At 40.0% G+C, this 21,101-nt stretch overlaps 1 protein-coding gene across 4 annotated transcripts in view; it reads left to right on the top strand.

Moving 5' to 3' along the window:
- Positions 1-21,101, top strand: part of dock1 (dedicator of cytokinesis 1) — a 312,984-nt gene that overhangs the window by 38,693 nt on the left and 253,190 nt on the right. For all 4 annotated transcript variants that reach the window (XM_017701249.2, XM_017701241.2, XM_017701234.2 and 1 more), the window contains exons 2-7: positions 12,054-12,137; positions 12,812-12,852; positions 13,140-13,195; positions 18,234-18,330; positions 19,429-19,577; positions 20,549-20,684. In XM_017701249.2, the coding sequence (XP_017556738.1) occupies positions 12,054-12,137; positions 12,812-12,852; positions 13,140-13,195; positions 18,234-18,330; positions 19,429-19,577; positions 20,549-20,684 (563 nt within the window). The remainder of the gene's footprint in view (positions 1-12,053; positions 12,138-12,811; positions 12,853-13,139; positions 13,196-18,233; positions 18,331-19,428; positions 19,578-20,548; positions 20,685-21,101) is intronic.

The following is a 21,101-nucleotide window of genomic DNA, read 5'->3' as shown; positions in this document are numbered from 1 at the left end:
TGATTTAAAGCGAGAACAGGGACACTTGGTAGTAGTTTAGGTTGCAGAGGTCTTTTGTTCCTGCTTGCACCAAATTAGATCTATCAGACCTCTGTCTCGGCTCTACAGCCTGCAATTAGACCCGATTAGGGGAACACCTAAAGAAGAATTGCATGCTGATGTTTCATGTCTGTGCCAGCAGTTTTTTTTTCCCCTCATTCCTCTCCTGCAGGTTGGGTAAGTGGTAGTAAGATGTTTTTTTTTTTTATTATTATTATTATTATTATTTTATAAATGTGCAGGTAATTTTTGTGCAGCTGTGACTCATTTTAAAAATACAGATTATCCACTTATTTTCAGACCATAAATGTTTTACAGTGACGTCAGTGTCTTGTCATTTCAGTGACTGTACTTGGCTGCTGTCAAAACTTTGTCAGATTTTTTAATATGTTGTTTAAACTCACTCTTACATCTAACATTACAGCATCACTGCGTGGCAAATAACAAGTGTTTTCTTTTCTGTCAAAATTGCTAATATGATATCAAATTATTTAAATATAAATATAAATGTTGTTATTTTGTGAAACAAAATAAATATAAAGTTACATATAATCAGAGAAAGAGACTCAAATTTTCCCAAATTTTCACCATCATTATTTCCTGTTATTTCAGTGATTGAGGGGTGAGTGGATTTGATTTGTTGGCTCTAGAAAGCTGTAATGGATTCTGATAGAGTGCTTTGCAGCCCTCCGGTGCTGCGGGGTCATTTTGTGTGTGAACTGGGCTTATTGGATATTATGACTGGGCTTTCTGAAGCACTGTTATGCTGACCACGGACAGAGCCTCTAGCGCTCTCTCTCTGTGTGTGTGTGTGTGTGTGTGTGTGTGTGTGTGTGTGTGTGTGAGAGAGAGAAAGAGGCTGGGAGATGGCACTGCTGCCACAGCCTTGCGTAGATCGCTACTCTGGGTCACTCAAGGGTAGTGACCGTTCTAGAGCTCTATATATGAGCTGTCCAGTCCGTTATAGAGGTGAGAAAATGATACGTTATTGTCTCCATGATAAATTGTCACAATTAGGCGTGTAACGGTATTTGAAAATGACGTTATATTGTGTTTTTCACAGTATTTGCAATAAGAGTTTGGACTGGAAATCTCTGCCATAGAGCACTGCAGCATTGACCAAGAGCTATAAAGTGCCTGTACATAAAGTACGGCATGGAACATCCCATGTACATTTACTATACCAGCATGCAAATGACATGCTGTGCTGTGTCATATAATGTAAGTGCTGGGCCACTCATCATGTAAAAGAGCTTAAAGTGGAAATCTTTAGTTTGTTAGTAGCCTCTGTTTCTCAGAAAGCTCCTGCAATGAGAAATTTCTGCTAGTGGCATTATGAGGTTCTCAGTTATATGATAGCGTTAAGCTAATGAAGGTGGAGTGGTTCGGTACTACAGCTTGTAGGTTGTAATGGACATTCATGTATGTTCCAGTTCTACAGTGAATCATTCAGCAAGTACTTAAATCCAGGACCCAACTGAGTGTTACATTAGTCCATTAGCAGTCGAGCGGATTCCTAAGTCTTAAGTATGGTATACATTTGTGCCTTTTACTCACTTATTACCGTCTTTGTCATTGCAAACATACATATTGCTGTTGTTGGAAGAAAACCTGATATCTCCAAAATAGTGTCTTTACAGGAGAAGGAACAAACATACTTCACGTTTAATGTGAGTCAGTGGAATAGGAATTTTTACAAGGTATTTTGGTCCATACATCTTGAAATTCGCACACATTGTGAAGAGCAACAGGCATTTTCAAATTACGGCAAACTGAAAAATGCAAGGTTGTCTTCCGACCGCCGCGATATATTCGAGATTTGAGCTTTTTTTTTTTCTACGCATGGTGGGATGTAAGTGCTCAAAGTTCTGTTTTTTTTCTTCTTCTGCTGTGCTGAAAGTGTTGTGATCGAAACTCGAGAAGGAACTGATGTGATCAGAGTGCTGCAGTGGGAGTTTGTGAAAGCAGAGCTGATCTGCACCTGTAAAAATCTCAGCTGGAACTTCATCTTGTTTGACTAAATTGCTGTTGTGGTGTTTCAGTGTTCGCGATACTGTAACTGTGAGTATTTAGTGTCGCAGCATAATTACAGAATACCAGCCCAAGTCTAGTCAGAATCGGATTTTGCTGAGTACTTTGTGGGTTTTGTCAATACGTTTTGAACACAGTGAACAACTGCATGCATCATAAAGATGTAGACTGATTATTGAGAGACTGTGAACAACACAGTGTCCTGTAACGACATGAACTGCCTAGTAACGAGTAGCTGATGGGAGGTCAGTTAGATTTGAGAACAAGACAAATTATTTATTTATTTATTTATTTATTTTTTAATTACTGCAGTGCAACAAATCCAATTAAACAGGCATAATGATGCTCTCTTTGTAAAGAACCTTAGTTGGTCAGTGTTCTTAGTACTGATGATGGCCTCCACTTATTCAAAAATATGTTTTGATTTGTGACGTATTTTATCACAATAATAATAAATGTCATATTACATACCCTGTGTGACGTTAGATGAGCTTTAAAAAGCTTTCGAAGAACGTAGTTTGTTATTATAGAGGGTAAATACACATACATGAGGACGAATGAGAGGATCCATGCAAAGCGTAGACTACAGGGACGTTTTAAAATTTTTTTTATTTGGGAATATCATGAAGTGTTTTATTATTAATACAAGGAAAAATCATATTACTATGTCGGTCATAAAGACGTCATAGCATAAAATCTAACCGTATTTGATTTGCCATGCACGTCGTCCCAGAACCCCCTTTTTGAAAAGAATATTAATATGCATATTATAACACTCATAGGGTCTCATCTGCAGCCAGATCACAGCGCAGCACTCCTCAATGGACTCCATTCACTCAGAATGTGAATGAAGGAGGAGTCTGTGCTTACACAGAGCTGACTGAGCAGAGCAGTAGCTCTCTTCAGGGGGAACTCGGGGGCTCCAGGGACTTCAGCTCACTGCCAGAGACTCCGGCCAACTCGCATTGAGACCTGTCTGCCCTGCGCCTCTTCTCCTATACCTCTGTTCATAGCTCTCTCTCTCTCTCTCTCTCTCTCTCTTTCTCTCTTTCTTTCTCGCTCTCTGCGCTCTCTCTCTCTCTCTCTCTCTCTCTCTCTCTCTCTCTCTCTCTCTCTTTCGCGCTCTCTCTCTTTCGCGCTCTCTCTCTCTCTCTCTCTCTCTCTCTCTCTCTCTCTCTCTCTCTCTCTCTCTCTCTCTCTCTCTTTTCCTTTTTTCCTTCACCCTGTCCCACTTGGTCTTGCTCTCTTATCTCGCTCTCTTTATCTTCCTTTCTGTCTCTATTGCCTCTTTCTCTGCTTCTGCCCCCCCCTCCTCTCTCTCCCTCTCCCTCTTCCTCTCCCTAATAACCTGTTGCTTTTGTGGATGTGGATTAGTGAGGGATATTAGCTTCTTTGCCAGCCTCACTTTTCATTTTCAATCACATATACATGGAGTTGAGCTAATATACAGTAGCTGTGTGTGCGCCTGTATGTAAGTAAGCCAAGTAGTGATGGCTAATCTTGCAGGATGTTTTTTCCCCTCGCTTATAGGTCTTTATATGTGCTTGCTTGTGTGTCTTGATGTGTGTTTAATTATTTGGTTACTGTTAAATATTTAAACACGAGCATGTAAAGTTGATTTGAAAGCTGCTGTTACGAGGCACACGGTATGGCAAAAATATGTCAAATTCGAAGGCATTTTCATGGTGCATGATGTGCGTCACTTTTTTTTTTTTTGTAGAAATTTTATAAGTTACTTCAGAGAAAATCCCATATTTTAAAAACTAATTTCAAAAAGTGAGTACAGTGATTTGCGCTTAGGACCTTAGTAGTATGTGTCAGCAGCTGTCTAGTTAATTGTTGGTGAAAACAATGTAAATAGATTATTGATTTGATTTGCTTTTTTGTGTCCAAGTCCATGATTTTCCCAAAAAATAATTTAATAAATACGTACTATATAGATCAAATTATTCAACAAAACCTATTTTATGTCAAAAGGTAATTTAGTTAAATAAAATTCTAAATAAAATCATTTGGCATGATTAGGTATGTAAGTATGAATTCAAGGATACAAGTTCAATAAGTTTAAGGACAAAGGTTTCTAAGGGTGTCGAAGCTGATGCCTGTTTAATTTGAAATTAGTTTGAAAAGTCAGGTGGCACAACCAACCCTAAGCCTGAAATAGGCAATTATAAGCTTTGATAATACTAATTATATTCAAATATAAAATGCATGTATAGATATAAATGCAAATATTGAAATGTGCATCAATGACACATAGTTATGAACTGGATTTAGTCTGTCTAAAATGTTTTCCATATAAGGGCAAATAATCATTCATTCACTAAATAAGAGTCGTCTCCTCTTTGCTTCTATTACAGCAATAATGCTGAACCAGCAAATTTAAACATAAAACGCTATCAAGAGAATAACATGTTGTGACACACTAAAAAGCTTTTATCTGTGAAGAGAGCTATTATAAAATTAAGAAAGAGGTAATTACCAGAAACCAAATTTAATATTAAAACTTACCATCTTACATTATTCAAGTCTGGTCTTTTTGCTCTTTGAGACTTGAAAAATTTAGAACTAATGATGATACAAGTTAGTCAAAATTATTTAAATAGGAATTGCATCTGAAATGCAGCTACAAAATTGTCAGCCAATAGACGCATATATTGAAAATTTCACCCTGTTAAAATCAGTATCTACTGCAAAATATACGTCTGTCTCACATTAATCTGTAATAGCTTTGTTGCTTATGATGTCACTTCACTGCTTTGCTGTAGTGGGAACTGTAGATGGAGGGCAGGTGGTTGGTTAGTGTAGTGGATAACACCACTGCCTTCTACACTGTATACTGAGGTTCAATCCCCACCTGGGTCAGCACCCTACACTATAGCAATAAGAGTCCTTGGGCAAGACTCCTAACACCACCTTCGCCTACCTGTATAAAATGATCAAATTGTAAGTCGCTCTGGATAAGGCCGTAAATGTAAAGGGCAGGAAGTGACGGCACCGTCGCAAAGCTCTCAATATATCTATTGTTTGCTTTACATATGCATTGCCGCTTAAATTAAGTACTTTTATTGAGTACCCAAGGTATTGTTCGTAAGAGAGAAAAATTGGCCACACATCGCTGGCAGAAATGGCTTGCGAACCTTTGTCTGTGGTCTGGAGGAGCAGAGTATTGTATTTTGCACAGTTCATCTGTCGTTGTGCTTTGGTGAAAGATTTAGATCAGTAACTACAAGCAATACCATTAACGCTTAAATTGGGGTTAATAGTTACACAAAAGGCAGGCAAACATAAATAACTTGACCTGCCATGCCAGCTTCTTGTTGCTGTGTTTCGTCTTAAATGGTACTTATAATAATAGCTGCTGCACCGTTTAGGTGGAATGGGAAAAGTCATCCTTGTAAAGTTCTATACCTCCATACTTTTCTATGCTTTCATTTGTTTTCTTGAGTAGAAGGTGTAACATGTGGAGGACAAGCTAGTTGCTTAGATCTACTACCTTTCAATATAGTTGAGAAATTGCTCCTTTTTGTAACATAATCACGTCCAACGTATGCTGTGATTTTCTGTTCTGACAATATTAAGAGAGAAAGGTATAAACAGAAAAACGCATCCAACGTAGGTTGTTTTTCTGTTACCTTTCTGCCGTAAGATCATCTAAACTAGCACAGTACAGGCTTGTCTCCATCTCATCCATTCTGCTTTTTGCTTTTTGCTCTAAATCTGGATTTTGTGCATCATCATAATCACATAACTGCAAACAAGCTAGTAAAGCCTTATGTGTTCCACTGTGGGAAAGGCAGCATGCTGTGTGAGTAAACTTGCATAACTCATTGCTGTCTGTTGTTTTTCCAGTATGTTCTTTTTGCTGCAATGCGAGGATTCATTGTTGCTTGTTTTCTTGCTCTCTCTCTCCGCATGTTCCAGAGGTTTCTGAATAAACAACAAGACTTAAGACGGGAATGAAACGAAAGCAAATGAAAGATCTGCTGGAAATGGAAGAGGTGGTGGAGGTGTGCTGATTAGATTTTATGGCTGGGCTCAGGCTTTGGTGATGGATCCCAGCCTTTTCAGAGCAGAGCACCATGTTATAAACTCTCCTACTACTGTATTGCTTTACAGAAACATGCATGCAAACATTGCATACCAGGGCTGTGTTAATATTGTTGGTATTTCATTTAGAGATGTTTTGTGTTATATACCTATGTAAAACACTTTGAGACTTTCTAACTCAGGCGAAAAGTTCTATAGAAAGAAAGAGAATAGTTGGATGCGCTTACAGTGAATAGTTTAAGCTGGTGTAGACCAGTTTACCTCCAAACACTCCATTGCTTGTTTGGGTCATGAACCTACACTTAGTTAGTTGCATGTCTGTAACAGTGAGTGCGTTTACATGCATGGAATAATCCGATAACTGCAGAAAATCTTTTTGTCAGTAATCCGATCAATTCACAGTCGGATTTCTGCTTTGCAACCGGCCGATAAACTAATAAAGACATGATGTAAACGTAATATAATACTTAAACTTCATGAGTTTTTTATTTTTAAACATTGTGCCACTTTCCCCGAAAATATGAGCTAATTATGCATATTTAAATCCTTTAATCAAGCATGTTCGTTGGTTTCAGCATTGCTCTGTCTGATTAATCAGATTTCTCAGTGCTTGTGAACATTTACTGAGCTAAAATTCAGCTCACTTTATCAGATTTCTTAATTGGATGTCTAGACTTTACTCCGATCTAAGAAATCAGAGTGTGCTGTTTACATGATCATTTGAATAATCAGATAACTGCAGAAAGTATTGTGTCCTTATGTGTGTCCATCTAGGGTCATCATGGTACGTATATTGAGCTGCAGCAGTGCATCCAGTATTTTTCATTTGTCTGTCTGTTGATACTGATGAATAGAACAAATATTTCTGTAGGATTTAGACGTTTTGGCACAGCATCGTTCTTTTTTTTTTTGCGTAATTGCATCATAAAATATTAGTGAAGTCTAAATACTGATTTTTTTTTTTTTTTTTTAGGCACGTTTTCTTCTAAGATGTAAAGGCCAAGAAAAAAATAGAATTCAGGGAATTTTGAATGTGGATCCTTTGATCAGATGTGTCCACATTTTGACTTATTGTATGTGTTATATATAGATACAGATAACTGTGAGCAGTGTGTGATGGCATATCTCTCCTGTCAGACCCTCCGCACACAGGCTAATTGGTCTAACGTGTGTGTTTATCTCAGTGACCTTTTTAAACCGCTCCCAGTCTATGATTGCGAGTGTAAAGGGGCAGCTTTGCTCTTTGAATATGAATTAAGCGCTAGTAAAGGCCCCTAACTGGTAGTTCAGTTCAGTGCTGTGGGCTCCTGTCAGTCCCCTAGCTCAAGAGAGCCATGCAGAGCTTCATTTACTGCAGCTCTTCAGGGGGGTCTAGTGTAAATAACACAGCGTTTGCACCATCACTGCCAGTGATCCATCGCAGATTCAAAACACAGAGACATGAGTGTGTATATGTATGTCTCACTGAGCTGTATTAGTTGAGTAAATTATCGCTGTTTATAGTTCTACGACTGGTCATTAAGGCTACAAGACTCATCATCCAGTGTTTGTTGACATTAGACTGTGTCGATTAATTGAAGTTTTAGTAGTAGGCAGTTTACGAGTAGAAGACTGAGGAAAATGTATGTCCCATTGTGTGTTTTATTATGTGAGTGAATGTTTATGAATTTGATGATGGGTTGTTTGTAATTTTCCAGTGCTTAGCTCTAATTTATTGTTTGAAATTTCTGTAAGCTTGTAGATAATTTATTGTTTGTAATTCTTTACTACTTGCTGGATGAGCTGGTTCCTGTGTGCTGTCCTCTGCTGTTTTACAGAAATATGTGAGAGAGCAGAATAAAGAGAGTGAAAGATGGATGAATAGAGTGAATACAGGGAACCTGTCTCTTTCCCTTTTGATCTTTTTCACGCACTCACTCGCTCTCACTGTTCGTAGCACCTTGAGGGTCTTTGTAAAAGTGTAGGGTTGTGACACCTCATGAGCGTCGTAAAGCTGCTCATTGTGCACCACAGAGCAGAAGACGTGAAAGCGTGTGTGTGTGTATATATGTATGTATGTATGTATGTATGTATGTATGTATGTATATACATACACTGCTCAAAAAAATAAAGGGAACACTTAAACAACATAATATAACTCCAAATAAATCAAACTTCTGTGAAATCAAACTGTCCACTTAGGAAGCAACACTGATTGACAATCAATTTCACAGCTGTTGTGCAAACGGAATAGACAACAGGTGGAAATTATTGGCAATTAGCAAGACACACCCAATAAAGGAGTGGTTCTGCAGGTGGGGACCACAGACCACTTCTCAGTACCTTTCTGCTTTCTGGCTGATGTTTTGGTCACTTTTGAATGTTGGTGGTGCTTTCACACTCGTGGTCGCATGAGACGGACTCAACAACCCACACAAGTGGCTCAGGTAGTGCAGCTCATCCACAATGGCACATCAATGCGAGCTGTGGCAAGAAGGTTTGCTGTGTCTGTCAGCGTAGTGTCCAGAGGCTGGAGGCGCTACCAGGAGACAGGCCAGTACACCAGGAGACGTGGAGCAGGCCGTAGGAGGGCAACAACCCAGCAGCAGGACCGCTACCTCCGCCTTTGTGCAAAGAGGAACAGGAGGAGCACTGCCAGAGCCCTGCAAAATGACCTCCAGCAGGCCACAGATGTGCATGTGTCTGCACAAACGGTTAGAAACCGACTCCATGAGGATGGTATGAGGGCCCGACGTCCACAGATGGGGGTTGTGCTCACAGCCCAACACCGTGCAGGACACTTGGCATTTGCCAGAGAACACCAGGATTGGCAAATTCGCCACTGGCGCCCTGTGCTCTTCACAGATGAAAGCAGGTTCACCCCTTGTGAGACCATATGCTGGTGTGGTTGGCCCTGGGTTCCTCCTAATGCAGGACAATGCTAGACCTCATGTGGCTGGAGTGTGTCAGCAGTTCCTGCAAGATGAAGGCATTGAAGCTATGGACTGACCCGCCCGTTCCCCAGACCTGAATGCGATTGAGCACATCTGGGACATTGTGTCTCGCTCCATCCACCAACGCCACGTTGCACCACAGACTGTCCAGGAGTTGGCAGATGCTTTAGTCCAGGTCTGGGAGGAGATCCCTCAGGAGACCATCCGCCACCTCATCAGGAGCATGCCCAGGCGTTGTAGGGAGGTCATACAGGCACGTTGAGGCCACACACAACACTGAGCCTCATTTTGACTTGTTTTAAGGACATTACATCCACTACTACCGTCCATACTCCAAATCCAGGCCTCCATTGGTTAATACATTTGATTTCCATTGATGATTTTTGTGTGATTTTGTTGTCAATACATTCAACTTTGTACAGAACAAAGTATTCAATGAGAATATTTCATTCATTCAGATCTAGGATGTGTTATTTGAGTGTTCCCTTTATTTTTTTGAGCAGTATGTATGTGTATATACAGTGGTGTGAAAAAGTGTTTGCCCCCTTCCTCATTTCCTGTTTTTTTGCATGTTTGTCACACTTAAGTGTTTTGGAACATCAAACCAATTTAAACAATAGTCAAGGACAACACAAGTAAACACAAAATGCAATTTGTAAATGAAGGTGTTTATTATTAAAGGAGAAAAAAAATCCAAACCATCATGGCCCTGTGTGAAAAAGTGATTGCCCCCCTCGTTAAAACACACTATAACTGTGGTTTTTAACACCTGAGTTCAATTTCTCTAGCCACACCCAGGCCTGATTATTGCCACACCTGTTCTCAATCAAGACATCACTTAAATAGGAGCTGCCTGACACAGTAAAGTCCACCAAAAGATCCTTAAAAGCTACACATCATGCCGAGATCCAAAGAAATTCAGGAACAATTGAGAAAGAAAGTAATTGAGATCTATCAGTCTGGAAAGGGTTATAAAGCCATTTCCAAAGCTTTGGGAATCCAGCGAACCACGGTGAGAGCCATTATCCACAAATGGCGAAGACATGGAACAGTGGTGAACCTTCCCAGGAGTGGCCGGTCGCCCAAAATTACCCCAAGAGCGCAGCGACGACTCATCCAAGAGGTCACAAAAGACCCCACAACAACGTCCAAAGAACTGCAGGCCTCACTTGCCTCAGTTAAGGTCAGCGTTCATGCCTCCACCATCAGAAAAAGACTGGGCAAAAATGGCCTGCATGGCAGAGTTCCAAGAAGAAAACCACTGCTGAGCAAAAAGAACATTAAAGCTCGTCTCAATTTTTCCAAAACACATCTTGATGATCCCCAACACTTTTGGGAAAACATTCTGTGGACCGATGAGACAAAAGTGGAACTCTTTGGAAGGTGTGTGTCCCATTACATCTGGCGTAAAAGAAACACTGCATTTCAGAAAAAGAACATTATACCAACAGTAAAATGTGGTGGTAGTGTGATGGTCTGGGGCTGTTTTGCTGTGTCAGGACCTGGAAGACTTGCTGTGATAAATGGAACTATGAATTCTGCTGTCTACCAAAAGATCCTGAAGGAGAATGTCCGACCATCTGTTCGTGAACTCAAGCTGAAACGAACTTGGGTTCTGCAGCAGGACAATGATCCTAAACACACCAGCAAGTCCACCACTGAATGGCTGAAGAAAAACAAAATGAAGACTTTGGAGTGGCCTAGCCAAAGTCCTGACCTGAATCCTATTGAGATGTTGTGGTATGACCTTAAAAAGGCCGTTCATGCTCGAAAACACTCTAATGTAACTGAATTGGAACAATTCTGCAAAGATGAGTGGGCCAAAATTCCTCCAGAACGCTGTAAAAGACTCATTGCAAGTTATCGCAAACGCTTGGTTGCAGTTGTTGCTGCTAAGGGTGGCCCAACCAGTTATTAGGTTTAGGGGGCAATCACTTTTTCACACAGGGCCATGATGGTTTGGATTTTTTTTCTCCTTTAATAATAAACACCTTCATTTACAAATTGCATTTGTGTTTACTTGTGTTGTCCTTGACTATTGTTTAAATTGGTTTGATGTTCCGAAACACTTAAGTGTGACAAACATGCAAAAAAACAGGAAATGAGGAAGGGGGCAAACACTTTTTCACACCACTGTGTGTGTGTGTGTGTGTGTGTGTGTGTGTATGTATGTGTATATATATATATATATATATATATATATATATATATATATATATATATATACACACACACACACACACACACACACACACACACACACACACACACACACACACACACATACATATATATATATATATACATATATATATATATATATATATATATATATATATATATATATATATATATATACACGACTGGACGTCAAATGTGATCTTTAAAGTATCCGTTTTCTGTTTGTGGCAAAGTAAGAAGTAAGAACGTTAAAATGGCTTATTCTGGAAGAGGCTGAAGGCTGCTATCAACCTTAGTGTTGGTTTGTTGTGGAATGGTGGGGAAATTCATTGTGCCATAAAAATGTTTTCATGGATTCCTTGAGCAATGTCAGTAAACAAGGTGGTAAAAAAACATATGTGCATCACATGAGGATCACATTTCTATTGTTAATATTTTTCTATATAGGCTGCAAAATCACACACACACATATATATATATATATATATATATATATATATATATATATATATATATATATATATATATATATATATATATATATATATATGATTTAGTCAGTGGGCTTCTGTGTTCATCACTGAAACTCTGTGATGATGCTAGAAAATACAATTTATCATGCAGTCCTAATTGTCTCATTTTTGCATTGCGATTTCACTTCATCTTGTTAATGCTCCTCATATTTACATATTTATCCTACAGATTGTTTTGTGGAACTTAGAAATCACTATTACAATGTGTGGACTACACATCAACACAGTGTGTTCAGTACCTTCTGTGAAGGGGTCACTGATTTTATCCTGCTCTCTCGTCCCTCAGCTATCTATAACTATGATGCACGCAGTGACGAGGAGCTGTCACTGCAGATTGGAGACACAGTACATATACTGGAGACCTATGAAGGTGAGTTTACGTGTACACACACACACACACACACACACACACACACACACACACACAGTCTGGCTGCTTTCCCTAAACACCTTTGCTGTCTTTCTTGCTCTCACTGTTTGTCTTGTATGCGTCTCTTTCTCTCTTTCTTCCCCTCTCTCTCTCGCTCTGTCTTACTCACGAACGATGATGGGTTTGATCGAGTCTGACACCAGTGGTTTTCTGGGAAAATGGAGCATTATTACTTTGCCATTGACAGGAGTGCCTTTACTCTACACTAGCAGGTGTAATTGGAGTCAGTCATATCCCACAAGTAGCTATTTCAGCCTGGCTTTTCTCATTCCTTCCAACAACTTTCTCCATTTTCAATGGTTTATGCTCCTACATTGCCTTTGCAAATATTATGTTTTTGTCAGAGAGTGTTTTCCCATCCAGTGTCTCTGCGATTGTCATATTTGAGTACGACTGCTCCAAGCATATTGTCTAGGGTTTATGAAAGTTGTTAGTATTGAAAGGTTTATTCAGAATCTCAGAGATCATGTCAAGGGTGCTTTATGATACATATCTTCTGACTACAAATTGTCAGGTCTCTCCAGAAATGAGTGTTTGTGTACAGATGCATAATTTCATTGTAATCATTGTTGCTTGCAGTATCAGTAATGTTTTACACCCTCCTTTTCTTGCAGGTTGGTACAGGGGAAACAGATTGAGGAGAAAGTCAAAGAAGGTGAGTTGATTTATGAGGATGTTGAGGCTCAAAACAAATTCACCTGCCAGAGATGGAATTTAATACCTTAAAAAAATGAAAATCAAAAAAGATGAATTGTTGTTGTGGGGCAAGGAGTGAAGTTTGCAGTGAAGTAGTACAGTTGCCTCTAGATGTTGTGAGGCATTTATTGTTAATTAGAAATGTGTTTTTTCATCAGTGCCTGTTTTTAATGTTATTATTCGTTTGTCTGTATCCTGTTCTTTCAAAATGGTGCAGCTAAAGCACAAACATGTTTTTGCTTGCAGGGTATATTTCCAGCCTGCTACATACATCTAAAAGAGGCCACGGTTGAAGGCAGTGGGTGAGTGATTTTAGAGTTTTTCAGCACTTTATAAAAAGTTAGCTCGATGTTATATTTATAACCTCAAATTACAACTACTGGGTTCTTCTACTGCTGTCTGCATATTTCACAGTAGAAAGGTCAGTGAAATAGGCTGATATTCAGACTTGCTAATTTCAGCATGTGCGATATGGAACATCCTACAGGTCCAAGGGCGTTCCATATGGCTTTGCTGTCAGTGTTGTGTCCCTGAAGTGAGTTCATTATGGATACTTCAGTGATAGGATTGCAGGTTTCATCAAAATCATTGGCAGCAAAGCCAGCATACTTATAAAGGGAATGGAGTGAATTTTTAAAATGGGACCATATAAATAAATTTATCTTGCTTTTTTGAGTCAAGTATTTCATATGTCTATAGGTAAAGTTTTATCATTCAGTTCTCAGTCCATACAGTCCATATATGGAAGAACAGCCCATTTAAAATTTACTCTGTGATTGCGCAACCTTTCGCAACACTTTTACATGTAACCACTCATTCAGCCTGCAGCTGCACAGCCCACCCATTCACACTAAAGTGTTAAAAATGTCTGCAGTAACAATCAATCTGTAGCAGTTATTAGAGCAGAAGATAAGGGGAAACAGTTAAATGTGCTGTTGCTAGCTGGATCACTGCAGCTTTCCAAAGGATCCAGACATTTGAGAGAACAGGATGGAGTTTCTTTTATCCTGAGTTTATAATTTTATTTCTGTCCCTAAGGATACCAGCCCTGACTTAACAGCTTCCCCAATAGCTTTAAGACTGGACTGTTTTTTGAAAAGGCAGAACACTGGGAAGCCAATTAGAAGAAAGTTGGAAAATAGTCATGTGAGTGTGTGTGTGTGTGTATATATATATATATATATATATATATATATATATATATATATATATATATCTCCATCCATCCATTATCTTCCACTTTCCCGGGGTTCGGGCAGCATCCTAAGCAATGAGGCCCAGACCTCACTTTCCCCAGCCACTTCCACTAGCTCCCCACGGGGATTCCGAGGCGCTCCCAGGCCAGCTGAGCAATATAGTCACGCCAGCATGTGTCCTTGGTCTTCCCCGGGGTCTCCTCCTGGGTGGACTTGTCTGTGTCCAGGAGGCATCCTAACCAGATGCCTGAACTACCTCAGCTGTCTCCTCTCGACATGGAGAAGCAGCGGCTCTACTCCCGGATGACCAAACTTCTCACCCTATCTCTAAGGGAGAGTCCAGACACCCTGCGGAGGAAACTCATTTCGGCCGCTGGTATTCTCGTTCTTTTGGTCATTACCCAAAGCTCATGACCGTAGGTGAGGGTGGGAACGTAGATCGACCGTGCCTTATGGCTCAGCTCTTTCTTTACCACAACAGACCTAAAGAGCCCGCATCACTGCTGACCCGGCACCACTCCACCTGTCAATCTCCCGCTCCCTTTTACCATCACTCGTGAACAAGACCCCGAGATACTTAAACTCCTCCACTTGAGGCAAGAGCCTATCCCCGACCCAGAGAGAGCTCTCCACCCTTTTCCGCCTGAGAACCATGGCCTCGGATTTGGAGGTACTGATTCTCATCCCGGCTGCTTCACACTCGGCTGCAAACCGATCCAGCGAAAGCTGAAGTTCACGGCCTGATGTCCCCAATAGGACCACATCATCCGCAAACAGCAGCGATGTGACCTTGAGGTCACCAAACCGGACACCCTCCATCCCCTGACTGTGCCTAGAAATTCTATCCATAAAAATTATGCATAGAATCGGTGACAGCCCTGACAGAGTCCAGCTCTCACTGGGAACGAGTCTGACTTACTGCCGGCCATGCGAATCCGGTCCCCTTTTTTTAAAAAGAGGCACCACCAACCCAGTCTGCCAATCCAGTGGTGCCGCCCCCAATGTCCATGCAATGTTGAAAAGGCGTGTCAGCCAAGACAACCCCACAACATGCAGAGCCTTGAGGATCAAGTACTGTGCATATATTGTACCAAATAAAGTGTCTAGTGTCCAGATGTTAACTATATGTTAACTACAGGAGAAAATGTAAGGAAAATACAGAATGTGGCTCCTTTTAAAGCATTGCATTTAAAGCTCCTACAGTTATCAGAGTTTCCAGACTCTAATCCTGGAGGCTGCAGAGCTCTATGTCCCAAGGAGATGAAAGGCCTTGTTCTATGCAAACATGCAAGATGGTGTTCCTGAAAGGTGCCATAAATAAGGCTGTACAGAGCTCTCTTCCCGAGTTCCTATCACTCTTATCAGTATCATACTTTACCTCTCAAACAGCAGGACTTTCAGCAGAGCTCTGCCCTTAAAAGAACGTGGAATAAGCCACTTCCACATCATCTCCCTGATATGAGAATGGAAGGGAAGAAGGTTTTTTAGTGAGAAACAGCTTTTGGAGATTTGGGCTTTGATTTGAGTCGAGCGGCAGTGGGGGAATAGAGCTAGAGTTAGATCTCACTGTGGGAGTAATCAGAGCGTTGATTGAGAGCAGGTTTCAGAACAGCCGTCCTCGAAAGCGGCAGCAGCATTGAACATTCATCTGAAATGACGATCTGAATGTGGCGCAGAGAGAAGGTCAGGATTAGCAATGGAGACTGCAGGATTCTTATTCAAGAGAAGATTTGGGGATGTAAGCTGACTGAACTAGAAAAGGCACCTCTTATAAAAGGAAAGAGTTATATAAGGCAAAAGCACATTTTTATGATATTTCTTTGTCTAGACTTGTTAAGGATGGATGCTCATGCATGCCTAAATGGCACTGTGTGTGTAGGATTGCTAGAGGCAGACAAAGTTGTTGGTTGTGTAGAGTAATAAATATGTAATTACAATGTAGTTAAGCTATAACCTATCTGTGTGTTTCTCGAAGAAAGAAGCATTCTTAACCTTTAAATTGACATTAAACTTTTATTTTAACTAGATCATTGAACGGCGATACAGTTTTGTGTCGACGACAACAAGATACTGAGAAGTTTTAGGCTAAAACACTAAACGTTAAAGTGCTATTAATGTCGGCAAGATGTGTTTAGCTCCTGAGAAAAAAACTCACTACTATTAGAATAAATACAAATGACATTACTTCAGTAAGTAGTGATTATCAACACTTTCCAAACCTGTCCTTGTGGCAGCCTAGTATTATGCATCCAGTTATCTTCTAATACAACCCCAATTCCAATGAAGTTGGGACGTTGTGTAAAACATAAATAAAAACAGAATGCGATGATTTGCAAATCCTTTTCAACCTATATTCAGTTGAATACACTACAAAGACAAGATATTTAATTTTCAAACGGATAAACTTTATTGTTTTTTGCAAATATTCACTCATTTTGAATTTGATGCCTGCAACACGTTCCAAAGAATTTGGGACGGGGCAACAAAAGACTGGGAAAGTTGTGGAATGTTCAAAAAACACCTGTTTGAACTTTCCACAGGTGAACAGGTTAATTGGAAACAGGTGTGTGTCATGATTGGGTATAAAGGGAGCATCCCTGAAAGCAAGCAAGGATGGGGTGAGGTTAACCACTTTGTGAACAACTGCGTGAGCAAATAGTCCAAGTTCCAAGTTCAAAATCTCAACGTTTAATTGCAAGGAATTTAGGGATTTCATCATCTACAGTCCATAATATCATCAAATATTCTCAGAGAATCTGGAGAAATCTCTGCAAGTAAGCAGCAAGGCAGAAAAGCAACATTGAATGCCCGTGACCTTCAATCCCTCAGGCGGCACTGCATTAAAAACCGACATCATTCTATAACGGATATTCCCACATGGGCTCAGGAACACTTCAGAAAACCATTTGAACACAGTGAACACAGTTCGTTGCAAGTGGAAGTTAAAACTCTGCCATGCAAAGCGAAAGCCATATATCAACAACACCCAGAAATGCTGCCGGCTTCTCTGGGCCCGAGCTCATCTGAGATGGACTGACACAAAGTGGAAAAGTGTCCTGTGGTCTGACGCGTCCACATTTCAGATTGTTTTTGGAAATCATGGACGTCGTGTCCTCTGGGCCAAAGAGGAAAAGGACTGTCCGGATTGTTATTAGCCCAAAGTTCAAAAGCCAGCATCTCTGATGGTATGGGGGTGTGTTAGTGCCCATGGCATGGGTAACTTTTACATCTGTGAAGGCATCATTAGTGCTGAAAGGTACATACAGGTTTTGGAGCAACATCTGTTGCCATCCAAGCAGCGTCTTTTTCAGGGACGTCCTGCTTATTTCAGCAAGACAATGCCAAGCCACATTCTGCACGTGTTACAACAGCGTGGCTTCGTAGTAAAAGAGTGTGGGTACTAGACTGGCCTGCCTGCAGTCCAGACCTGTCTCCCATTGAAACGTGTGGCATATTATGAAGCGCAAAATACGACAACGGAGACCCCGGACTGTTGAGCAACTGAAGTTGCACATCAAGCAAGAATGGGAAAGAATTCCACCTACAAAGCTTCAACAATTAGTGTCCTCAGTTCCCAAACGCTTATTGAGTGTTGTTAAAAGGAAAGGTGATGTAACACAGTGGTAAACACGCCCCTGTCCCAACTTCTTTGGAACATGCTGCAGGCATCAAATTCAAAATGAGGGAATATGTGCAAAAAACAATAAAGTTTATCCGTTTGAACATTAAATATCTTGTCTTTGTAGTGTATTGAATTGAATACAGGTTGAAAAGGATTTGCAAATCATCGTATTCTGTTTATTTGTTTTACGCAACGTTCCAACTTCAATGGAATTGAGGTTGTACCTGGTTGCACTCATTAGTACTTGCTTCACTAATCACAGTAGTGCAAACTGCTTTTGTGAACAACAGGAAATTGTTTTTGCTTCACTATATGTATGTTTATTTGCATGTTTTCCAATATGTTAAAAGTAAAAAAAAAAAAATGTATTGGCAAAATAAGTCGTATTAAATAATGTGGTATGGTGCCAAAGACTATATATACACCATAGTTTTATATCACATATAGCTTAATAGTGTAATAGAAAATGACCAAATATGATCAGATGTAATATTTTGCTTTTTTCTGACTCTCTCCTTTTAGGCCCAAGGAGACAGTCATTCCCACAGAGTTGCCTTTAGTGCATGAGGTCACCACCACTTTACGGGAATGGGCTTCGATATGGAGGGATCTGTATGTGGTGAGTAATGATGTTTAAGCGATCAGTGTGAGGTAAAATGCAGCATTGACCTTTGCCTACTGTAGCGAGTGACTGTAGCATCATGAGTCCCATGTAGCATCATGAATGTGCCCATCCTGTGGACCTAGGCCTGTCAGAATTATTTCATAATTGTCTAATCATAATTATTTTAGATGATCACAATTATTTGAGACAATTAAGTAAGTTGACTGCGGTCATTTTCCACACTCGTTAGCTTTCGCAGTCCAGTTACAACAGAAAAACGAGGAACCGAGTGTGTTGGTTTGACGCAAATGAATGTAAATAAAAGAAAGCAGTCTTTTTGAAACCATGGTTCTCATGCAAACAGAAAAAGGTCTAACTCCTAACATGCTTTAATGTTTGGAAGACGGCACTCAGCATTTTTTGTTTGATAGCTATGTAGCTAACTTTTTTAGCATGTAAGCTAAACGTTTGCTTATATTTGCGTGATAAATAAGAACACGATGTTTTGCTTACCTCTACACCTAATTCTGTAGGCATTTGTGCGAGTGTTCGTACTACAACAGTATATGTGCGCTGTATTGATTTGACATTACAATCCGTGCTAGCTATTAAGTAAAATTAACAAGCAAGTGAGGTAGCTAATCAGCCAGTTTGGCCAGATGAGGCTTGTTATAATAGCCTCAAACAATGAACAAGAAAAGACAATTAAATTAATCACAATGATTTAGGTGACAGTTAATCATGAGCTAAAATCCCATGAGCATGACAGCCCCACATGGACATTGATATCATTTACTCGTCCCTCCTGTTCTGGAGTACAAAATGTTCCACATGTATTCAGTATATCTTAAACAAGCCAGTCACATTAAAGGTTTTTGTTCTGTGAATGGAGATCATTCTATTATCATTGTTCCCTTCAGTGTTTATTCAGAGTCTCTTTAAAATCTGAAGTGCCTGTCCAACCATCACCACCATAGTTCACTCGTTTGTTGTACAAAGCTAAGTTACTGTCTTGGTGTATGAAAGTTTAGTCATGTAGTGAATGTTGACAGCTTAATTAGCCCTCATTGCACTGTATGCACAGACTGAACAGCCTGTGTGTGTTTTTCACAGGGTGACAAGCGTGAGATGTTTAATACTGTTCGTGACATGCTCTATGATCTCATCGAGTGGCGGTCTCAGATTCTGTCAGGAACACTTCCACAGGACGAACTCTCGGAGCTCAAGCAGAAAGTCACCTCCAAAATTGACTATGGGAACAAGTATGTGCTTCTGTCTCGTTATTCCTGAACAGACTGACTGCGTGGTGCCTTTTTTGTTTTGATTCAGGACAGAGGAGAGAGCAGTATGATGGTTTAATGCGGCATTGCTGTTTTGCATTTTGCCTGTTTAAACTTGTTTGCAAACTTAACAAGAACTACATTTTGTTATGCATATAATGTGGGGGTACATATACAGTATATATGACGATATTTTCCATGCATATGTCTGCCGATGTTGATATGTAAATATTTATCAAATGTATAAATTAGGACTATGTCTTACAGAAGAAAATGTGAAATTTAGTTGTAGATGTCTACAAATGCAGTAAAATAAAATGCTAATATTTTTGATATCTGCTGATATAAATAGGATTCCGATATTTAATATTATGCGTTTTTGGTATTCAGTTGCTCAGTCTCCATTTTTTTTCATGCCAAAACCTTTGAACGGTTAAGGTGGTGAAGGGAAGGTAGCACGAACCTTAGATCTTATATGCTTCTTCTTCAATACACTCAGAGGAGAACACTGTGCACTGAGCTGTAATGGAGATGTGGGCTTCATAATCAGTGTGATAGGCCCAACAGATGGCTTATAGTGGTAGTTTACTCTATAATAATGGTAATTTCACCTTGAAAATCATTGCCATTACGTTACAGTCTAGCTTATGGTTATACTATGAGTGATATTAATGTAGGTTCTCTAGTTTCAATGTTCATTCCTGAAGCTGTACTCACTAAATAGCTTTTTTGTCCTTTAAGCAATAAATATTATTTGGATCAAATTAACATTTCAGTGTGAAAGCTATTCATGCTTTCAGGAACTTAGGAGTCTTATTTGCTTTTATGTCATTTTTATTTACGTGTCCATGCACTATACAAATCCTGTATCCCCCCCCCCCCCCCCTCTGTCTTTTATGTTCTGTTTTATTCTTCCTCTTTATCCCTGTTCTGTCCTGCGTTTCTTTGTTCAGGGTTCTAGATCTTGACCTGGTGGTGAGAGATAAAGATGGGAACATTTTGGATCCAGATCTCACCAGCACCATCAGCTTGTTTAGAGCGCATGAGGCCGCATCCAGGCAGATCGAAGAACGCATCCAGGAGGAGAAGGTTAAACAAACACACACACAAGCATGAAAGCACACTACCGAAGAGCTAACATTTCTGCTCTCAAGTGTATGTAGCAGAACTAGGAAGCTTGGCAGTTTACATGGCAGGCTTTCTAGTGTATGACCACATAATGACTGGAGAGCTGGAGAGAGTCAGTGTTTCTAACATAGAAGCGCATTGGCATCAAAAGGCTAATTTCAGCTGCAGTGCCTTGGCCATCATCCTGATATTCACATTACTTTTAATAGCTTGATATTTACTCTGTTATGGTGGAAACAACTTGGCCCCCTTTGGCTGAGAGTTTTCCAGTTATAATTTTTTCGGTTGATGAGTGCTTCATCAGGTATTAGTCACAATTTTTGTGCATCTGTGAGCTTCAAATAAATGCCTAATGTTGGCCAGTGTTTTGAGACTTTG

This window comes from Pygocentrus nattereri, chromosome 13, assembly GCF_015220715.1.
Source record: "Pygocentrus nattereri isolate fPygNat1 chromosome 13, fPygNat1.pri, whole genome shotgun sequence".
In the NCBI taxonomy this organism is placed as follows: Eukaryota; Metazoa; Chordata; class Actinopteri; order Characiformes; family Serrasalmidae; genus Pygocentrus; species Pygocentrus nattereri.
The sequence above is the reverse complement of the archived record's forward strand: the minus strand, read 5'-3'. Positions and strand labels throughout refer to the sequence as shown.